Source organism: Gallus gallus, chromosome 21, assembly GCF_016699485.2.
Source record: "Gallus gallus isolate bGalGal1 chromosome 21, bGalGal1.mat.broiler.GRCg7b, whole genome shotgun sequence".
In the NCBI taxonomy this organism is placed as follows: Eukaryota; Metazoa; Chordata; class Aves; order Galliformes; family Phasianidae; genus Gallus; species Gallus gallus.
The window spans coordinates 3,808,490-3,829,392 of NC_052552.1; the positions used below are offsets into that span (position 1 = coordinate 3,808,490).

The window sequence follows — 20,903 nt, forward strand, 5'->3', positions numbered from 1 at the left end:
GTGCAATATACAGTACAGTGCAGACAGCTGCAGCGGCACCGTAATCCTAGGCTGCCTCTGTTGTTGCAGAGGGTGAGATGGTGGGTCACGGGTGAGTAAAATCAGCTCCTCTGGTCCCCTTCCTCCCAGCAGGAGGCTCTGCAGGGTGCAGAATGCAGCGCCGCACTCCATCCCACCCCAGCAGCAGGAGGTGCTGAAGGCAGCGTGTGAGATATCCCACGGCCCTCAGCCTTATCTGCCAGCAGGGAATGCAGCTCCGTGTCCCGTGACTGCTGTGAGCCCTGCCATGTCAGTACAGAAGCCATTGAAAGAAGTGGCGTCCAGCACTTTGCAGCTACTGCAGTCCCATCTTTGTTCCACAGAAGTATTTGGCTCCCTCCTAAAAAAGAGGGATTTACTTGATTCCTGAGTATTTGGGTGTCTGGTACACAGTGACATTTTCCTGCTCAGGGGGAGCGAAAGGAACCTTCATATTACTGTATTTAGACCTGCTGCTGGATGTGATGATTTCTCATTCCTTAAATGGACGAATATCTTCCCCAGGAGTGAGTGAGTGTGTGTGTGTGTGCGTGTGTGTGTCTGCTGTTTAACGTTCACAAAGAACGTCACATTTAGCTAAAACAGGGCAAATTTGAAAGTGTTTAAAAGGACAGATTGGTATTAAGAGATGGCACTTTTCATTGCTCCAAGCCAAGAATCCTTGTGAAAAGAAAACACTACCGAACACGAGGATGTAATGAAAAAGTATTGTCCTGCCTGTGTACATTTCATATACATAGAAGGTTTTGAAAATAGAAAGTGCCTGGACAACAGCAGTTGGTGAAATGTGGAAAATATGTTGCTGAGGTATGTGCCTTGCAAAGTGACTTATGAGGTTTACAATACAACCATCTCTGAGGGTTCGTTTTTCCCCCTTTTCCTCCATGTCACCCGTGTTCAATCCATTTACCATTAAATTTCTACAGAGTAAAAGGTAGATTTCCTCGACTGCCCTTTTCACTCTCTTAGCTTTTCCTTCTGACAGCCTTTACCAGCTGGATAGGTCATGTTTTCTCCTTTCCCCAACCCGATACAAGTCCCAGCAAATCCCCTCATAGCACACAGCTGAAAAAGCTCCATCTTTGGGCCTCCTGATGGGGTCCTCTGTACTTTGTTGAAGAGACCAAACCCTCCAGCAGAGAATTTGGAAGAAGCCAGACCTCCTTAGCAGCTGGTATTTTGGGGAGTCATGAGTGTCACTCCTCAGTCTCTCCTTTCTCGTCTCTTAGCAGCACAGCAGGAGTTTTAGGGCATTTTGGTCTTGATGAACCACATAGACTGACTGCTAACTTGTGATTGTTATTGTTATTATAGCTAAAAACAAGCTTCTCAGAGGAGCTGCTGTGTGAAACGTTTAGCCCACCGGACAGTAGACACTGAGAGTGCCATCGTGTTAGCTGAAAGATGTCCAGGTAGTCAACCCTTTTTCTGCACACACAACAAGGCAGCACAAGCAGTCACCCACCCTCTGGCTTACTCAAGGACTGTATTTTAGTGTAACCAGCCTTGGTTTTGGTACAGAAAGAAGAGTAACAGCACAGGTAGGTGGGTGCACTGGGTTTACTGCATGGTTTCTATAGGTTTTTGGTACTGAGAGTGAGTGAAGGGAACCAGTTTCATCTGAACAGTGTCATTTGAGCACAGAGCAGTGAAACCCTTTGAGCCCGTGCTCTCCCCTAGGGGAGATAATATCAGGCTGGCACTTTCCAGTAATTTGAGGATATAAAAACTCTCCCTTCAATAGCTGCAAGAGAAACGTGGGGAGCTCAAAAAATGAGACAAAGTGGGAAAGGATTAAGCGAGCCGTGGCTCCTGATCCTCTTTGTCCAACCCTCCTCACCCCCAGGTGTGAGCAATTAGCCCTACGTGCACCTTTGTCAGAACCAAGAGGAGTTCTTTTATTGCCTTTTGCATGCCCAGGGTGTAACCTAACAGTGTTTGAGATCAGAAGGGGTGGACTGCAGGGTCCCCTGTGATCTTGTGCTGTTTGCTGCCCAACGTTTTACAGAGCATTTTACTTGTAGTGTGCCTCAGTTTTCCCACACGATGGCAAAAATACCATCTGGTGCGTCCTGGGATGTGACAAATCAAAGCTACAGAGAAAGCAACTTTAGGAAGCAGATTTCATGCTAGGTCCTGCAGCTGACACAAACTCCCATTACTGGCTGTGCCCCGTGGTGCAGTGATTGCAGCCCCCTGCCCAGCTGCAGCCACTCTTTGATTGCCTGGCTCCTATGGCCTGGACTGCACAGCTGTGGGTGATGAGCTGAACCACCCTCTGGGCTCAGAGGCAGACATTTTAGATGTGGTCTTTGTGCAGTGCAAGTGAGCTGCTCCTGGTAGGTAAGTGCTTTTTGAATGTTTTCTTTCTTACTTTTCTTCTCAGTGGAGTGAGAGAATGGGCTGCTTTTCCAGGGGTACCTTACTGTAGTGTGGGGTTTACTGCAGGGTGGCAGCAGGGCAAGAGGGAAAGCTGTGTTACTGCCTGGAGTAGGGCTGGGGGAAAAAACAGTCTATGTCTGCTTTGCTGTGTGTTTGCAATGTCTGCTACAGAAATAGAGGCTGCCTTTGCCTTCCCTTTGATGGGGCTCTATGATACCTAAAGAAACCTGGGCTAGATAGCAAGGCCAGGTAGGTTTTTGTTGCAGACCTGCTGTGTGGAAGTTTAGAGGGTCCCTTCTGTCTGGTGGAGGCTCACGTGCAGCACAGATTGTATGTGGTAGTGATCCAGCATGCCAAAACCTGGTACCAGGCTTGAGCTGAGTACCTACCAGCCTGGGCTTTGAGCTCTGCCCCACTGCAAGCATACATCAAGTGAGGGGCTTGGCCTCCAGGAGCTGAAAATGTAAATAAAGCAATGCTGGGAGGTGAAAGGGAGGAAATTATTTACCTGAGGGCACAGGAGAGCATTCAGCTTTCTTAATTCCCCCTTTCATCCTCACATCTCCCAGACCATTAGGCTTCCTCAGGAGTCAGGCTTTGAAGGCACCTTTTGAGCTGCGTCCACCTGCTGATGGAAGGCTGGACCTTACCACTGCCTGTGCTGTCAGGAGAAAAAGCAGATCAAACAGTGGAAGTGTACCTAGAGTGAATGCAGGGGTAGCAGGGAGGGTACAGGGAGAGTCCAGGTCCTGTGCTTGCTGAGCACTGGAGGCTCTGAGCTGTGTGCCTGTGGATCAGGGGCTGGCATGGTCTCTCCCAGCGCAGGGAAAAAAACAATCCCATCCTCAAAAGGGAGCAAGCACTAACCTAATAAAGGCACCAGCTGGACGAAAGGAAAACCAGCTCTTTGGAAAAAAAAAAAAAAAAAAAATCCTTTCATTAGAAAAATAATATATTTCATCCTAATAAGGTAAAAATATTTGAAATGGGGCAGAAGTGAGCACTAGGCAGCATCTGTCAGGCCCTTTCTGGAAAGGGGAAGATTATTAAACTCAATTATAATTTATTTTTGTAAAGTGTCTTTCAGACTAAAAATCTCCCCAGATGCTTTGCAAGCACTGCTCAGGGGTTACTTACAGCATGGAGCATCTCGGAGTGCCCCTCTTCTGCATCTGCTGAGGGATTTAACCCGTCAGGCTTTTCTCTTCTGGTTTTGTGCAAGTTATGAGAGGTCTTTTATGATGTGAGCTGCAAGAACGTGCCCAAGGAGTGGAGGGGCAGTTGGGGTTGCGCTGTTTCTCTGTTTTACATTAAATACTGGTGCTTCTCTAGGATGGTTCCTCCTGAGTGAGGAGGTGATGGGTTGGTTAGGATTGATTCAGAGCATCCAGGAGTACAACCGGCTGCTTTGCTGCCTATTTTTCTCTTGGTGTCTGTCCCTTTGCCAGCCTGCCTGTCCATCTCTCCGTCACTTTTATCTGCCTGGTGTGCCTGGTTTGTCAGCCCTCCTGCTGCTGGTGCCAGCCTGCTGCCTGTCCCCTATTGCCCCATGCTTTTCCCTTTTGCTCTCTGCTCTTCAGACACAAACTGCTTCCAACTTCACCCATTCACTCTGATAAGCTAGCACTGAGGTTTTATCTGCGTGGAGCCAGAGTAACACCTCTTTACAGTTAATTTCTGTAACTGATTTAATTAAAGTAGAGACAATTCTTGAGTGGACGTTCCTCCATCTCTTGGAACAAGTTTGCTTTATTTAAAGCGTTTTAAACTGACATGTGCATGCACAGAGGACTGCATGCTAAACTGCTGCCACCCTCCAGTGCAGATGCACGGTTTGGTGCTTCCTGCCCTGGTGCAGCATGAACAGCAGGTTTCATCTCTGCCTGCCTGTTTGCTTCTATGGCTCTGTTCCTTCCTCGCTGTGCAGTGATAGCAGCCCCTGCCAGCAGCACACACACTCAGGGTGAGTTGGAGGCAGGCAGTGGGCACAGAGCTGTGGGTGGCAGAGGGGCTCAGGGCTGTTGGTACCAGGAGCAGGAGGCAGCACCCTGCCCTGTGGGAAGGGAAGGGGGCAGGCCGGGCTCCTTAGTCTGCCTGTCAGATAAATCTTCGTCTGTTTACTTAAATCCTCAGTGTTTCTTCATTTGTTTGTTTAAAAGTTTCCCTGCCAAAAAAGAGCAAAAGGAAGGAGGGAAGCTGCCTCCATGGGCCACCCCTCAGCCGGGATGGGGCTGGGGCACTTTGGGGACAGGAGGAGCGGCGGTGGCAGAGCACCCCACAGCCCGGGGACACAGCCCTGCTCCCATCTGCAGAGCACCCACGGGAGGGACCCCGCGAGCCCCGTCTTGTCACCAAGAAGAACTTGTCCTCCCTCCTATTGTTTTCTCTCCCCACAATAAGTGAGACAAAAGAGAAAGTAAACAAAAATCTTGCAAGGTCATGAAAAACTGTGGAAGTGCATTACATACCCACAGAGTAGCTTATGGCTGTACGGGGCATAACAAACATCACCCCTGCAGGTCCTTCGTGTGCTGGTGTGTGCTGTCACCCAGAATGGGGGCTTCCCTCATCCCTTCTTGAACACCATGCAAACCTGCATACCCTGCAGAAAACGGGCCTGTACACAATGCACACACACAGGCACGTGTGCTCTCACCCTTTCCCAATTTGTTCAAATTAAACTTGAGTTTACCATTGATTTGTAGAGAGAGACAGCAGTCTTTTATTTGTGTATGTGTGCATATGTGAAACTCTCAAAGCTCTCGGCGATCTGCATGCTTCTTTGTTTGCAAAGAGTATGGGCTGCTCGTTCACTTTCAGAGAGGTCTTAAAAGTTCATATTCCAATTGAAGATGATGTGAAATTTTATTGTATTGTAGCTTCAGTCTTGAATGGAATAAAAGTGAGAGGAAAGGAAGAGGGAGATCTGCTTATCTTCTCTCCTTCCCTCCAGAGCTCCCTCTGTGAAAGGCCCTCCGGTGATGTTGCACAATGGCACCTGTGGGTTTGTAAAGCACTGTGCCCGACTGCACCAGCCCAGAAGGGTGTGTGTGAAACTCAGCTGGGCTGTGAGCGGTCTGTGTGCACCGTGCAGCAGGGCTGTTGGTACCAAAGCTGACTTCATGGAAGGGTTTGTTCTTTGTATTCATAGAATCACAGAATGGCCTGGGTTGAAAGGGACCACAATGCTCATCCAGTTCCAACCCCTGCTCTGTGCAGGGTCACCAACCAGCAGACCAGGCTGTCCAGAGCCACATCCAGCCTGGCCTTGAGTGTATTGTTATGTCCAATGCAGACTCGTATCCAGAGTCCCCGACTGCTGCTCATCTATGCTAAAATCCCACTCCATTCCAAATTTCATTCTCTAGAGGTATGGAGACGGGCTGATTTAACAGACCTATTTCCCCAGCAAGTCTCCTATTCTTTCTTGAATTCAGCGTGCTGCAGGAAGCCAGCGCTGAGCCTCAGTCCTTGCAAGCTCTGAGTTATGCCCAGTATGTGTTGTGCGTCATAACAGCTGCCTTTCCTCTACCAGTAAGCGTCAGAATTCTGAGTTCCCTTCTGCCCGGTGTAGGAGGCATTGTGCTGCCCGAGTAACCATCGCAGCCAGGCCTGCTTTCCTGTGCTTGGTGCTCAGCTGAGCAAGCTGTGAGGAGTCTGTGTGGCACTCGTGGCTGTGCACACCTGCTGGTGGCTGCTGGGCATCCTGTGCTCACAGCTCCGGTGGGACAGCTGCCCGCTACAGAGGAGCGGAGTTTGGAGCTGATGAGCTCGTAAGAAAAATTGCTGCAGATTGAGTGAGTGCCTGCTGCAGTATGGAAACCATTCCTTGTTGGCCTGGACATAAGGAGAGGTGTAACCCAAAGTACTGTTTTCCTAGTAACCCACATAAATATCCATGCTAAGCTCTGTAAGAAGTAGTTGGACAAATTGCGATGATCTTTCTGAGCCACCAGCATGGCCATTACCCGTACTGCAGGCCAGCACTGGTAGTCTGTTGCCTTTATTGCTGTCCGGATTGGCCCATATGGCTCAGCAAGGACAGGTCTCTGTGCTAAGGCTGGTTTGTTTAATGACATCTGAAAAACAGGATGATGGGAAGCAGCAGCAGAACCATCTGGTCTCCCATTCTGTGTCCTAGAATACTTTGAATGCTTCTTCGTTTGAGGTAGTTGAACTTTTGCTGCCTGTTTTGGTTTTAAGTCTTATGAATCATATGGAAAGGGAAAGCAGGGCTCTGTTTGGGCTGGGCCGGTGCCGAGGGATATTCCTGCTGGGGGTGCCTGTGCTGGTGGCTGCTGCACGCAGCTTGGCGTGTGCTGAAAAGCCAATGTCCTGTGCCTCCTGCACAACAGGCAGCATAGGTTTGTGGATACACATTAACTGTGGGGTTCTGTGCTCAAAAAATGCTGTTACAGGGATAGGCTCAATGTAATCAGTGTACAGCAGCAGCAACAGTGCTGGGTGTCTGCCACCCTCCCTCCCCGAGGCTCTGAGCGCAGTGGATGCAGAGCTGCAGCGTCACCCATTGCGAGGGCTTGGAAGGAATGCAGTAGTGGGGCTTTGGTTTGTTCACCTCGCTGCTTCTCCCTCGATGGAGCCATTCTTTTACATGTACAGTGAGAGTTCTGCAGAGAGCAGGCGAGTTCCAGCAGGAGCTTCCAAGCCGTGGGTCGTGTCGTGTCCCCCCGGAAACACCGTGATGTAAAAATCCCCTGTGCTGCGGGCAGAGCTCCAGAGAGAGCAAACCTCTGTGCTCTGAGGTCGGATTAGGAGCATGTTCAGATAATGACATCTGAAAGCAGGATGGCTGGGAGCTGCAGCAGAGCAACCGGAGGGCTTTGAAAGAGAGAGGAGTCTAATCCTGTCTGTAATAAGGAGGCAGCTGCTGCCAGTGCGTGGGGCTCAGCAGGCTCTGCTTTGCTGCTCCTGGGTTCTTTGACCGGTGGCAGAGGGCAGCAGGCACAGACACCAACTGCTTTCATGGTGGGGAAGAACAAAGCAGGAGGAGCCTGCTTTGCTTTCTCTGGGTCAAACAAGAACTTTGCCACTACTCCTTGCCTCCACCCCTATAGCACTGGGGCGTGTGCCTGAACCTGGGGGAAACACCAACAGCTCTTGAGCACAGTTATCATGGTGTGTGGGCAGATCCCCCCAGGACAGGTGGGATGCGTGCTTGCAGTGGGCTTCCACTGAGGGGTGAGCACTCAGGCATGCCGTGACCTGGTGGATACTGGGAGGGTAATTGTTTTAGAGCACCTGATGTGCTGTGAACACACGTGCTTTCTTCAAAGCAGCCTGTTCAGGTCCCTGTCAAATGGCACCTGCTGCCTGTGCCTATCTGCCTGGCAGAGCAGGTGGGGAAAGCCTGTTTCCAGAGCTGCCTGGTGAGGAAGCACCCAGGCCTGGCATCTGTTCAGGTGGAATGGTGGGGACAAACTGCACTGAGCACCCAGGGTTTATCTTATCTGTTGTTCCTTTGCAGCTGGTGCTCACGACTGCTGGGTCTGCTGCTCCAAGGCAGTGCTGTAGCAGTGCGGATGGAAGGACAAAATCTGCCCTGAAAAAGGACTTTCTCATCTCCAGTGGCAGTCGCTTCTCTCTGCCAACACGTGGCACGTGCAAGTGACAGCAGCAGGAGGAAGCTATGCAGGGGCCAGGTAAGGAATGCTTCCTTTTAGATCTTGGATGCGTAGTGTACAGTTTTGTGTAGCCTTGGAAGTTCGATCACAATTTATGGCTTCAGCATTGCATTTTGGTTCTTGTTAGTGGGATGACTGGTCCCACGCCTTCTGTGCAGACAGGATGGCCCATTCCTGCTCCTTGTTTCTCTTTTGTTAGGGTGATAATCACACAGCTCTACATTTAGAGGGCTTTCAATGTCACTGTGAGGTTTCCAGTGGGTTACAGCCAGCACGGTGCTACCATGGGTCCCGGTTTGCCACCCTGAGTTTGCAGACCAAGGTGGGAAGGAAAAAGTCAAAATGCAAGCAGCTGCATCTCTAATTCACATCCCCCATCAGCAGATCATGGAGGCATAAGCACTGCCTATTTCCTCCTATGAGGAAAGGTTGAGGGAACTGAGCTTGTTTAGCTTGGAAAAGAGAAGCCTCCAGGGAGACCTCGTTTTGGACTTCTAATACTTGAAGGGAGCGTATAAACAGGAGAGGGAATGGCTGTTGATGAGGGTGGATAGTGACAGGACAAGTTGGAATAGTTTTAAACTGAGACAGGGGAGGCTTAGGTTGGATATGAGGAGGAAGTTTTTCACCCAGAGGGTGGTGACGCACTGAACAGGTTGCCCAAGGAGGCTGTGGATGCCCCATCCCTGCAGGCATTCAAGGCCAGGCTGGATGTGGCTCTGGGCAGCCTGGGCTGCTGGTTGGCGACCCTGCACATAGCAGGGGGTTGGAACTGGATGAGCATTGTGGTCCTTTTCAACCCAGGCCACTCTATGATTCTATAACCGATCGCCTCCATCATTGCCTGGTGAACGCTTCAGATGGAACTGCAGCACGGCTGCTTAAAAAGTTTGAGGCCAGAGTCCATAAAAAGAGAACTCTGTTCTTTTGGCACTTATCACTACAGTGCTGGTGCTAAAAGTGGCTGTTAAAGGGGTGTGGGGGCATTACCAGGGCTGCGGTGCTTTAAGAGACCCGAACTGCTCTGAGATGTGTCAGCTGTCCAGAAAATAACACACCCCTCCATCAAGAAAGACAACTCCATCGCTTGAAAGTTGGTTTTTTTTCCAGTTTTTATTGAGTGAAAATGTCAAACCTTGCATCAGTCATGCAAAAAAAAAAAAAAAAAAAAAAAATCAAATAAATAAAACACATATATTAAATTTCTAATAGCACTAAATTCAAGTGGAAAAATATTCAGTTCTTAATAACGCAGGTGCTGAAGAGACCAGATTCAAGTAAATCAGAGCACACCGTCCTGTTTAGGGTGGTTTTTTTTTTCACTTTCTGCATTTTTTTTGTCTCAAAACCTATATATATATCTATATATCTATATATATGTATATACATATAGATATATACACACACACATATATATGTGCATACATATTATTTTTATATTTATATATATACACATACATATTTATAAAACATTAAAAAGAGCATTGGTGGTTCAAGCATTTATTTCCCCCCTCCCCCACAGAAAGAAAAAAATAAAACAACAACAAAACAAAACAAAAAAAATTACACATTTAAAATTCAAAATGAGCTAGCAATGGCTTATAGTCCTAGTGTGCAATATGGATATTACAAAAGGCTAGAATTCTCCCTCTTTGTCTTTTTTTGTCTTTTTTTTTTTAATAGTTTTTTAAAGTTTTTTTTATTATTTTTTAATTTTTTGCTACATTGGAAAAAAGTTTTCTTTTTTCTTTTTTTTTTTTTTTTTTTTCTTTACAAAATTCCTTCCACGCAGACTTTAATCCAGTTGAGTTTGTGGCTAGAAAGAGCCATCTAGTCAATAGTTTGATTTTGTTTTTTGCTCCTCAGCAGTGAATGGTAGCAGAAATCAGGAGGGTCCATCCCAAGGATTGCTTTGTTTGTTTTTCGTTTTGTTTTGGACACAACGGTTCCATTTCCTCTCTCCTCTTTCCCCCTCCTCACACAGTTTGGTTGAATCTCTCTCTCTGGTCGTTCTTTAAGCACTTACAGCATCGTCTTAACGGCCCTGTTGGATCGCTTAAAGCGAAGAACCACTGCTCTGCAATGGGCACCTCTGTGCTGCTGGGGCCTTTGCTCAGAAAAGCACTTAAGCGTGGGCTTCAATCTGCTCCAGCTCACAAAGCGTTTGCTTAAGAGTTTTGCTGAATTAAAGCCTGAGCATGGCAGAAAAACAAGACGGGCTTAACTTTCTAGACTTGTTGTTGCTGCAAAGATGGGCATAGTGAGAGCTGTGCAGGTACAGCGCTGGGGGAAGGCAGGGCCGTGGGGCAGAGGTCAGCGTGAGCCTCGAGGGAAAGGACCTGCATTCCCTGTGCCAGTGCCCGGAGGAGAGGTCATAAAGGATTGGGAGAAAGGCTGAGACATGGGCGAGAAGTCGGGTGCCTGGAGGGGGAAGGTGGTGTGCATAGATAAACGTGGGCCCCCCTGGCACGCTGAGCCGCACGGAAGGATGTGTGGAACGGCTCCGCATCAGCACAGGCCCCAGCAAGGTGCTGCTGAGTGCAGCTGCCAGGGGAACGCTTCCCCTCTCCTCCATGCCTCGGCCTTCTCCCACTGCCCTGCAGTGGTTTGGTGAGTGCAGCCTTGTGAGATGGGCTGGGGTGGAGGTACAGACACGGCGTGTAGCAGCAGGGCACGGCCCCTCTGTTCTCAGCAGTACTGAGGTGCCCCAGGGAGTGCCCGCCTTGCTGCTGCGAGCAGCCCTGCTAGCTGTGCTCACAGGATGGGTTTTAAGGGCAGGGGCTCCGTGCTGACCCCACAGAAGTCAGTGATGTCCATCGGGTGCCAACTGAAAACATGCGGTCTGCAAGATGGGTACAGCTGAGGGGTTCTCCTGCAGCCCATCACCATACAGTGAGTGGCTGAATATGGGGAAAAGGGACAAGCACAGAACCTGCAGCAAATGCCACTAAAGCAGAGGTTTTTGCCCCATCCCAGCCCTAGAGATTCCAGGTCCTCGTTCCCTCACTCAGCCCCAGGAATGGGAGCTCCCCTCTGCTCAGGAGTTGTCTGTGCTAGAAAATACACAGCAGAGGGCAGGGGGGATACCAAACAAAACAAAAACAAACAAAAGAATGAAACCCTGTAAAAATAAAAGCCACACAAAATAAGTGATAGAGGAAAAGAACTCCAAAGTCTTAAATAAACTACAAACTAGTCATAACAATATTTCATTTGTTTTCATTTGTTTCATCTCTACAAAATTCAAGTTAAAATTCGGAATCGTGCAGCTCCGCTCAGTGCTAGGAGTGTGAAGTCAGCCTCAAACCGCAGAGTTCAGGCCCCCCTCCCCTGCCACCCCCAAAAACAAACACTACATCGAAAAAAAAGAAAAAAAAAGAAAAAAAAAAGAAAAAAAAAGAACAAAAATTGCACACAATTAACCGTATCTAAGGGCCTTACAGAAGGCAGGTGACCCCCCTCGTCCCCCTGGCATTGGTTGTTTCTCTTTTGTTCTATATATAGTAATAACCTTTACAGAAAAAAATACTGTACAACTTCTTAATTTTTTTTTTTTTTTTGCCTTTCCTTTTGAAACATCATCTGAACATTCTGTCCCCACATGGACACAGCCGTGCTGCTTGTTTATACATCAGACCTGATCTACACCAGTTCCTAAGGGAAATAATTAAAAAAAAAAAACACAAAAGCAGCAGCCTCAACTCCTGGAGGCCTTTATCTGCTCAGGGTAGAAACAAACTGTGGGGATCCCTTGGAGCTGAAGTGCTTGAGGAGGGGCTGCGCGTTAGGAAGAAAAATCAACCAGGCTTAAAGAGAAACTTAAAGAGAAAAAGGGACACAGCTCACACACAGGGAACCTTTTGCTAGGCTGGTGTCGTTGCAGACTGGCGCCGAAAGAGCTACGGCCAGAATTAACCTGTACGGCTGGTCCTGCTGGAGCCCTGTGGATGCAGAGAAGCCCTCTTTCTCAGACTCCGGTGAGGATTTGGGGTCAGACAGCTACTACCTCACCTGCCCGAGCCCTGGGCAGTCTCCTGTAGTGTGTGCTCCCAGCCTGGGCTAGGAAAAGAGAGCAGGGAGGAGACGAGCTTGTGGCCAGGGAAAGCCCAAGCTTCTGGAGGCGACAGGTCCCAGCTTACTCACTTCCATTTACTCCTGTAAGGCCCGAGCTACCAGCCCTACTTAGCAAAATTTATCAGCACGGACACAGAATAGCTGGACTGCATCCTGGCCTCTGCTGGCATCTCCCCACATCTTTCTGTGCTGTGTAGGTTGCGACAGCCTCATGTTTTGTGGCTGCAAGAACCAAGGCTGGGCAATTGGCTCTGCGGGTGCTGCAGAACGGTCCCCACTCAGTGCTGAGCAAAGGAGTGGGACGTCCCACATGGGATCCTGAATGCCTGCCTGCCTTCTTCTGTTCAGTGGTGCCTTCACCCTCTTCTGGAAGTCACCAGAGCTACATTTCAGTCTGTGCAGAAAGCCGTGCCCATCTCCCGTGAAAGGCAGGGGAGGAGGGCCTGGGGTGGGGACATTACCTGTCATCGTGCGACTGCGTGGGTCAGAGAGCAAGTAGTATTTTCAAGGCTGCGTTAACGGCTGGGACGCTCTCCTGTGAGCACAGTGCTCCTTGTGCTGCACCGTGGCACAGAGTGTCAGCTCACAACCTCCTGACTCTACAGAGTCCTCCTGAGATGGGGATACTGAAGCACCACAAAAAAAGCCTCACCCTCAACAGAGGGAAAGCACCTGGGGTTGGGATGAGATGGAACTGGATGGGAGTTGAACCCCAGTCCTCCAGTGTGACAAACCCTTTAACTGCCCGCTGTGCCCTTCCCGAGTTACTTCAGCTCAATCCCTACAGGCGGAACAGCAGGGATGGGGAGAGGTGCCTTACAGCTGGAGACAGAGAAAGTTTTACAATATAAATAGCATTCAAAATTATTATCATTAATAGTAAAAAGGATCTGGAAGAACAGAGGAGTGTCCCATTCCCACCCCTGCTCATTCATTAATGCGTCCTCATTTGCGTGACAATAAATACCCACTCCCACCCTCTGCTGTCTGATGCCATCCATTTAATGCTGGAGAAAGAAGAGAGAGAGAGAGAGAGAGAGAGAGAGAGGGAGAAAGATGGGGAAGAGAGAGCACCCCTCGCCCCCTCCTTCCCACCGGCAAAAGCTGAGCTAGTTGTCTTTGTGACACCAATTCCTCGCATGTTATATATGTGTGTGTGTGTGTACATTATATATATAGAAGAGACACACACACAAATATATATTACTACAATTCATTACCTGTTGTTCCCACCCACCCCCCTCCAAGAAGTGGAGATTATTATTAATATCGTACAACTGAAAACATGGAAAAATAAAACCCAGAAAGAAAAATGGGGGGACAGAACCCCACCCATAACAAAGGGTCCCCAGATGGGCGCAGGCCCCATGCACCTTTCGGGAGACAAGGAAAAGCAGCTGGTACCCTCGAGGTTCATGTCCGTATAAAAGGGTACTTTTTGCTGCATCCTGCCCCTGTGTTCTGTGATCTGCAGAATGAAGCGATGCAGCACCAGTCCCGCTGCGAACCTGTCTGTCTTACGGGGCCTGTGGAGTATAGGTTTCCTTCCTTCCTCTCTCTCGTGTGTGTGGCACGGAGTTTGTATTTCATTTGCCGTCCCAATCTTTGTTCTTGCCTCATGTGGGGTCCCCTAAGTAATTCTGTGTAAGAGCAAAACCAAACCACTGCTGCTGTTGTCTCTAGGATTAAGGAGAAGCTGCTGGAGCAACCGTAGAGGCTATGGCAGCAGCGGGAGCCGGAGCAGGAGCTGAGGCTGGAGGAAGGGCAGGAGCTGCCTCGTCCTGCGGCCTGGAAGCATCACCGTGGTCTGTGGAAGAAGCAGCACCCTCCTCTGGTTCCCCATCATCTTTAGTGGCCAGGCCCTCAGGGTCAGGCAGCGATTCTTCAGAATCTGTGTTCAGGTCTTCCTCTTCATCATCCTCCTCGTCGTCATCGTCGTCATCCTCCTCTTCATCGTCCTCTTCTTCTTCGTTCATCTCCTCCTCATCGTCCTCTTCATCCTCTTGGGAAGAGTCATCTTCGTCCTCCACCTCACCAGAGCCTGATGCCGCTGCCCCCGGCTCCTGTGGGGCGGTCCCGGCTCTGCTCGGGGAGGGCCCTTCAGCGACTTCTGACTGCTTCTTGCTGAGGTCCAGGGAGTCATTGAGGCCCACGCCAGCCGCGTTCTGCAGGAAGAAGAGGGAGCTGTTGTTGTCAGTGCTGAGGTTGAGGGAACTGTCCAGGTTGATGGAAGAGTTCTGGATATCGTACTCGAGAGTGGAGTGGGCGAGGCCTTCAGGGCCAGGAGAGATGGCAGGCAGCTCCCCTCGCTCCTGCTTCTCATGTTTGCGCTTGTGCGAGTCCATCTGTGACATGCCCACCACCGTGTGTTTGCAGCCAGGGTAGGTGCAGTGGAAGTGGGAGCACTTGAGTTTGTACTTGCAGTCGGGCACCTCGCAGTCCACGCTCGAGCTGAACTGGCAGAAGCCGGCAGCACTGATGACATCCTGCTTGCCGTGGTGCTTACGGTGGGCTGTCACCTTAGTGCTGTCAGTGCAGCGGAAGCCACAACGCAGACAGTGGAAGTGTGTGCTATTGCCAGAGAACTGACAGTCTGGGAAGTTGCAGCTCAGCGAAGACTTGAAGCGCTTGAAATCATCCAATACCAGGTTGTCAACGCGGTCGTGGTGCTGGGCGTGCTTATACATGTGGGTACGGCCGCAGAACTTATAGCCACAATTCTCCCGCGTGCAGTGGTAGTGGGTAACCTTGAGAGAGAATTGGCAGCTGGAGTCCTTGCAGTCCTCGTAGAGGTCGTAGCGCCGAAATCCCTCCAGCATCATCCCTTCATCCAGCATCTTGCGCGAGGACGCAGTCTTGCGGCGCTTGCCAAATGGGGACATGTCCTCAATAATCCAGAAGCGCTTTTTGGCCCCCGAGGCAGTTGGCATAGTGATGGTATTCCCTGGGGAGAAAAAGCGAAGAGTGCTATTGCTGACAGGTCTCTCCTCATCCCCTAACCGTCCTGGCAAGCTCTCTATTTGCGCAGACAACACCACAATGGTTCCCCCCCCAGCAGCTCATCTCCCGGGCTCTCAGTGAGCCCTCAGCTCCGGGGCCACTGGCTGACTGGTGCTGCACATCCCTTCCTTTGATTTTCAGCACATCCCACCTTGCTTCTAATTGCCACTCTTGTATAACTTAATATTATCCAAATACCGTCGCTCCTTTTCTGTTTTGCAACTCTGAGAGTTTCTCGTGCTGCTCAGTTATCTCTAGTCTTGCTTTCCCCTTACACTAAACTTCAATGCAGAGGAGTTGGCTTCTTTCAGTCCAAGGGCTGATGTGTTTCACAGCAGTTCACTGCGGTTCAAGTACTTAAATGAGTTTAAGCGTTTTAAAACCACCAGGTGTGCACTGCTTTCCCCTATCCAGGCCGTGAGCAGGACACCATAACACACTACAACTGCCAAGGACAGGCAGGAAGTGGAGGAAGATCCCATGCATGATTGAAAGTGCAAGGGGGGGAATTTATAGAAATAGGATGGACTTTGGCCAGGAGACTGCAACATCCCTCACTGTAATGAGCCTACATATTACGATGAGTGCACTTAGAAAGACAGATGGACAGATGTTCAATGGGGCCAATTCTCATCATCGCTAGCCAGCGGACTCCAAGAGAAAATACCAGTTCTACAGCTTTCCCATGGGTCTCAAAAATCACATGATGCCCCAAGTAAATAAAGAGCCCTCATCTATCTTCCAGTTTCATTCACAGGGCCAGCATAACTGGCTAGTGCTCACGTCCCCTAGGATCCAACTGACATCAAGGACTCGACCTCATTATATCTATTAACTTTTTTTTTTCTTCTCTGCTTACTATTTCCAGAATCAAAATCTCCAGGACCATGCAGCACAGACAAGGTTGGAGGCAAGAAGAATTTCAAACCAGGTGCAAAACCGTGAGTGTAATTGGAAATTATAGCTTGCAACCAATACACACTTTTTTTCTTCTTTGCTCTCCATCTTCATGCTGAAATTGCCATCCTTTTAAATAAGAGAGGCATGATTTGAGACATGCAGTGCATGGGACCTGAGAACCCAGAGCAGCATGCATCCTTGTCTAGGAGACCGAGGAAACAGTCATTTGTTTGAATGCTGAAGGATTATTCTTTCCTAGCTGACAAGCATATATAAAAGCAATGGGTGCTATTTTTGCTATACCTGGCTTGCTAGCTTACAACTCTCTAGATGAAAAGGATTTGGACCATTACCCAAGGAAGCCTCCAAACGTTAAACATACACCGTGCTGAAACATGCAAGTCTACAGGCAGGGTAGCAGCAGCCTGATCTCCCCATACAGTGGCTTGCTGGGGTGCCTGGGCTATACAGGTTGCAGCGTGGGCAGAGAGCAAAACATCTTTCATATCCATTTGTTACGTGCACTTGTGCTCAAACTGCAAATAAGAGCACCCGTTTGGGGCATCCATGGTGAGATCACTGCGGTGACTGGTGGAAATTGCACATGAAGGCTAATTTAACCAGCTGCCAGTGAAGGAGTAGCTTTCTATCACTGCTTAATTTCTATTAACAGTAGAGTCTGTGACCAGATCATTCTGCATCCCCCCTTGCAAATGTATTGTAAAGTCTTCTCCGCTCCTAGGCACACCTGGACAAATCCCTGCTATCCACATCATCTCCTTCCTCCCTCACTTACAAGAAATTACAGCCAAACCACCAAGTATGGATGCTATTCTTGTTTGCCTTCAGACAGTACCCCAGGATAAGGCATTGTAAAGAAAAGATAGAATATCTGGGAAATAAACAGAATTTGGAATCTGACCTGTTTAAAACTTGATGCATCTGCTCAGCTTTTACAACAGCTCAAGCAGATGTGCTTAAAACTTCAGTTGAACCATTTTTGCTTTCCTCATACAGCAAAGTTTCAGAACAAGGGTATGAAAAAGAAGATAACCCGCTACACTCATCAGCCCTTAGACAGCGTTCAGTCCCTAATGCTCAGCTGGAGATTATAAACCTCAGCAGATTTAATCCCAATCAAATCTCAGTGGTAAAGTACATGCCATAAGCGTGTCTTTTCAACTAATAGCAATGTAAACATTTAAAAAACTTATATGGAAATCAATAGGTAAAAAACAAAAGAAGCTTAAAAATATGTGATTAGAGGAAAGAACAGCACAAAGGTAAGATACTGTAGGTAACATGCAAATCAGTTGAAAATGCAGTTTGGTGTGTATTTTGGTCACTGGAAAACACTGCTCTGGACAGGGGGCGGATGCTCCTCCAGCCAAATCCCATGACAAAAACCTCTGAACTTCCAAGCAGGGCTGGTCCTCCAGCCACACTCCCCAGATCTGCACGTTACTACACATGCACACACTAAAGCTGGCAGGAAGAATGACTGGGACATTTATAGGCTGCCAGAATCCTCTTTAGTGTGAAACAAATATGCTCTTCATTAACTAGAAAAGAGCTGGGAGTTGGGAAAAGAAGCCAAAGCTGAGACACACCCTAAAAACCATTCCAGCCGGAATGAGAATCCCCAGCCTGAGCCACCTCTGATCTTAGTCACACATGGGAAACATGGCAGCTTGAAACTAAAGCTCTAAATGTGTTTTCTGCAGCTGTAAGAGCAGATGCAAACAACAGTGAGTGTGAGAAAGCCTGAGATGTCTGATGATGTCATCAAAGTGACACTGACTGTACTTCCCTCTCTTACTCGTGCTGGGGAAAGCAGCCCTGAATCTTATGGTTTTATATGTGAATAGGAAGCAGTGAGGCTGAAAGGAGCTATAAAACTACTGGAGTTGGGTACCTTGTCAGATATCTACCTACCGAGATGCGTGCAACACTAACAGGCACTGGGCTAGGTGGCCTAGAAACTCTAACGCCGAAGTCCAAGTTCATTAATGCTACAAGAACAAAAGCTTGCTTTGTGGCCATCCTGCTGTTATCAAGAGGTGAAAAGTGAATTTTAACTATGGGTTATTGTTTGATTTTCCTCATTGTTGGGGGTTGGCTTGAAAATTCTCTCAGGTATCTGAATTTTTCACAATGATTTGCTCTGCTTTTTGGCTGCCCTTCATAGCTGTGGTTACCATGTCAGCAGACAAATGGAGCTGGCATGGAAGGGCCCTTGGATAATGTTAAGTGAGACACAGAGTGACAAAGGCTTTTTTTTACTGACTCAAAAGGTGCAGAGAAAAATGTGGGCGAGGTGAGTGGGGAAGGAGATGGGCAAAGGACACTAAGAGAGAAAGCAAAGTGTTACCTGCTGCATCCTGAACTAAGGGAACGTCACTTTTTACTGGAGTTGGAGTGGCAATGATGGGCGAAAACCCAGTGGTGCTGGCGGCAGGCATGACAATGCCTCTGCTGGATCCAAGAGTGGCACTGAGCAGAGAGTATGAGAGACAAGATGGAGAGAAAAGATAGGGGAGGGTGGGAATGGGAGACCTAAGCAGGGCTTGTGAGAAAGATGGAGGCAGAGGTGGAGGTTGAGGTTGTGGTGCATTGTGGGTAGCATCATCGGCAGCAGCAGTGGCAGTAGAAGGAACCAGGCAGCCTGGAGAACGTGGAGAGAGAAAAAAAAAAAGCAGAAAAAAAGGAAAACAAAAAAAAAACAAGAAACAAACAAAAAGAAAAAAAAAGAAAAAATAAAATGAGAACCCAAGAGCGGAAGCAGTATGATGAAAATGGAAAATACATTAACAAATGTATGCAACAGAACTGTAACAGAGAAGAAACGGAAGGTGAGGAACTGACAGCATCAGGAAGAGGAAGGTTGTCTCTGCAGAAGGTGAGGTGGCTTTAATGGCATGGAGGAGCAGCCACAGGCTTTCAAGCAGAAATTCCTGCTTGTCTGGTCCTTGCACATTTCTGTGGTGCCAGTTTGTACCAACTAACAACCACGAGCCCTGTCTCACCTTTGGGCAGGGGCAGTTGCTCACTACCTGGATAGCAGTGAGGGGCCTTTTCCTAGGAAGCGTGACTTGCTGGGATGGTGCTGGAGGGAGGGCCAGAAATCACCAAAACTCTTTGGAGGAGCTTTAATGCCACGGGGCATCCACTGTCACGATGCAGCAGTGCTCATATGATGGTAACATATGGTTAGATGTGCTATATTATAACCTTCATGTATGCAGTATGGAAATGCGAAGCAGGAGAATGTATGTGAGATTAAAGCAAACTCAGGGAGGCAGACTATCTAGTACACACCTCACCCTGGGAAGGACAGCTGAGAGATCCCTGAATCCACACTAGATGATCACAGAATTCGTAAGAGAAACCAGACTCCTGAAGAGATAACCATATAACACAGGGCAGGAGGAGGTGGCTGCTCATCTTCCTTGCAAGCAGGACATAATGGCAGAAACTTATTTCCAAAAAGAGGAGAATGATGGAGGTCTCCTCTGTGTAACACTTTGCAAAGTGGTTTTTGCACGAGAAAGGGAGCTCAGTGAGCTGCTTTTATGTGGTGCTTTCTGAAGATGGGGTAGTCTTTTTCCCCCTTCTGTATGTAATATTTGCTATTGTACAGCTTCTCTGTACCTCAACACTGTTAAAAAAAAAATGCCTGACTTCACATGCTGGACAAAAAAACCCAAAAAGATAACTGGGGAAATGCCAGGGACAGAAAGAGCCCCACAACTTCTTAATTATTATTTTTTTTTAAAAAGCAATTACTCAATTAGATCCAGTCCAAGACATGGGATAAAAACCTCTGTCCAGGGGAGAAGAAAGATGCACTGTTAGTTCATGGCCCCTTGAGGTGCACATTCTGATGGATCTCTTCTCTCAATGATGGAGAGAGCTAAGTTAGTGAGACACTACCACGAAACAAATGCAGTTTGTAATTTAAGGTGCAGTTGTCCTTTGGCCTCTCTTCATGAGCTTATCTCCCAAGAGAGTAGCCAACTGACTGTCCATTTCACCCCCCTTTCTGTCTTACCTGCTGATGTACTTTCATTGCCCACTGGAGTGCTGGAGCAGCTGCGGTCCATATTGGAAGATTCAGAAGAGATCCCCCCAGGGCTACAGCCAGTGTAATCCATGTACTCATCTGTCTCAGTGTCCATCATGCTCGGGGGTCCCTGAAAGGAAGCTGGGGTTCCTGATGAGGCTGGGCTGGGTGCCATGCTGCCAACCTGGGGGAGATTTTCATTTCTTGGAGTGTGGCCAATAACCTGCAGTAAGAAAGCAGGACAGGGACTTTCACACCAAAAGCAAGATGCCAAGACCAAAACCATCTGTCGGCATGTTTATTTCTCTCTGCCACTGCTCATGAGGAATAAATGGAACATGTTCATGAGTGAAACCCATGGCACTGTGGCTAGCAGCGTGCATCTTCCTTCACTGGGAGCTCAGAGCATTAAACTTGGCACATGTATCCTGGTATGTGAATTGTGATGCGCTCAGAGGCTGGGAGTGTTAATCTTGGCACTCATTTCCTGGTGCACAGATTCTGATGCATTCAAAACAGGAGGTGTTAATCTTGGCATTGCTGCCTTACGGTGGTAGGTCCTGCTGCATTTAGAGACTGGGAGTATGACTACTGCCCTTAGTGCCTGCCTGCTGAGACATGGCAATGGGATCACAGACAGAAACCAGTGACCTGAGCGTGTGCTGCTGGGCTCTGCTCTCACACAGCTGCTGTGACCTGGTCACCACTGGACAGTCGCACCTGGGCAGACAACCAGAAGCAATGCATAACCAAACATACCAATTAGTGCCTACTGAACACTAAGGAATAGAGAAAACTGGAAT

At 48.5% G+C, this 20,903-nt stretch overlaps 1 protein-coding gene and 1 long non-coding RNA gene across 2 annotated transcripts in view; one reads left to right on the top strand and one right to left on the bottom strand.

The window, feature by feature from the left end:
- Positions 1-98: 98 nt before the first annotated feature.
- On the top strand, positions 99-16,914 carry LOC124417347. The gene is made up of 3 exons (XR_006931990.1): positions 99-2,382; positions 7,907-8,081; positions 16,006-16,914. It is a non-coding gene; the product is annotated as an uncharacterized LOC124417347 (long non-coding RNA).
- Positions 12,276-20,903, bottom strand: part of CASZ1 (castor zinc finger 1) — a 47,854-nt gene continuing 39,226 nt past the window's right edge. The window contains 2 exon segments of the mRNA XM_046903262.1: positions 12,276-15,081; positions 20,089-20,323. Of these exon segments, the coding sequence (XP_046759218.1) occupies positions 13,823-15,081; positions 20,089-20,323 (1,494 nt within the window). The 3' untranslated portion in view covers positions 12,276-13,822.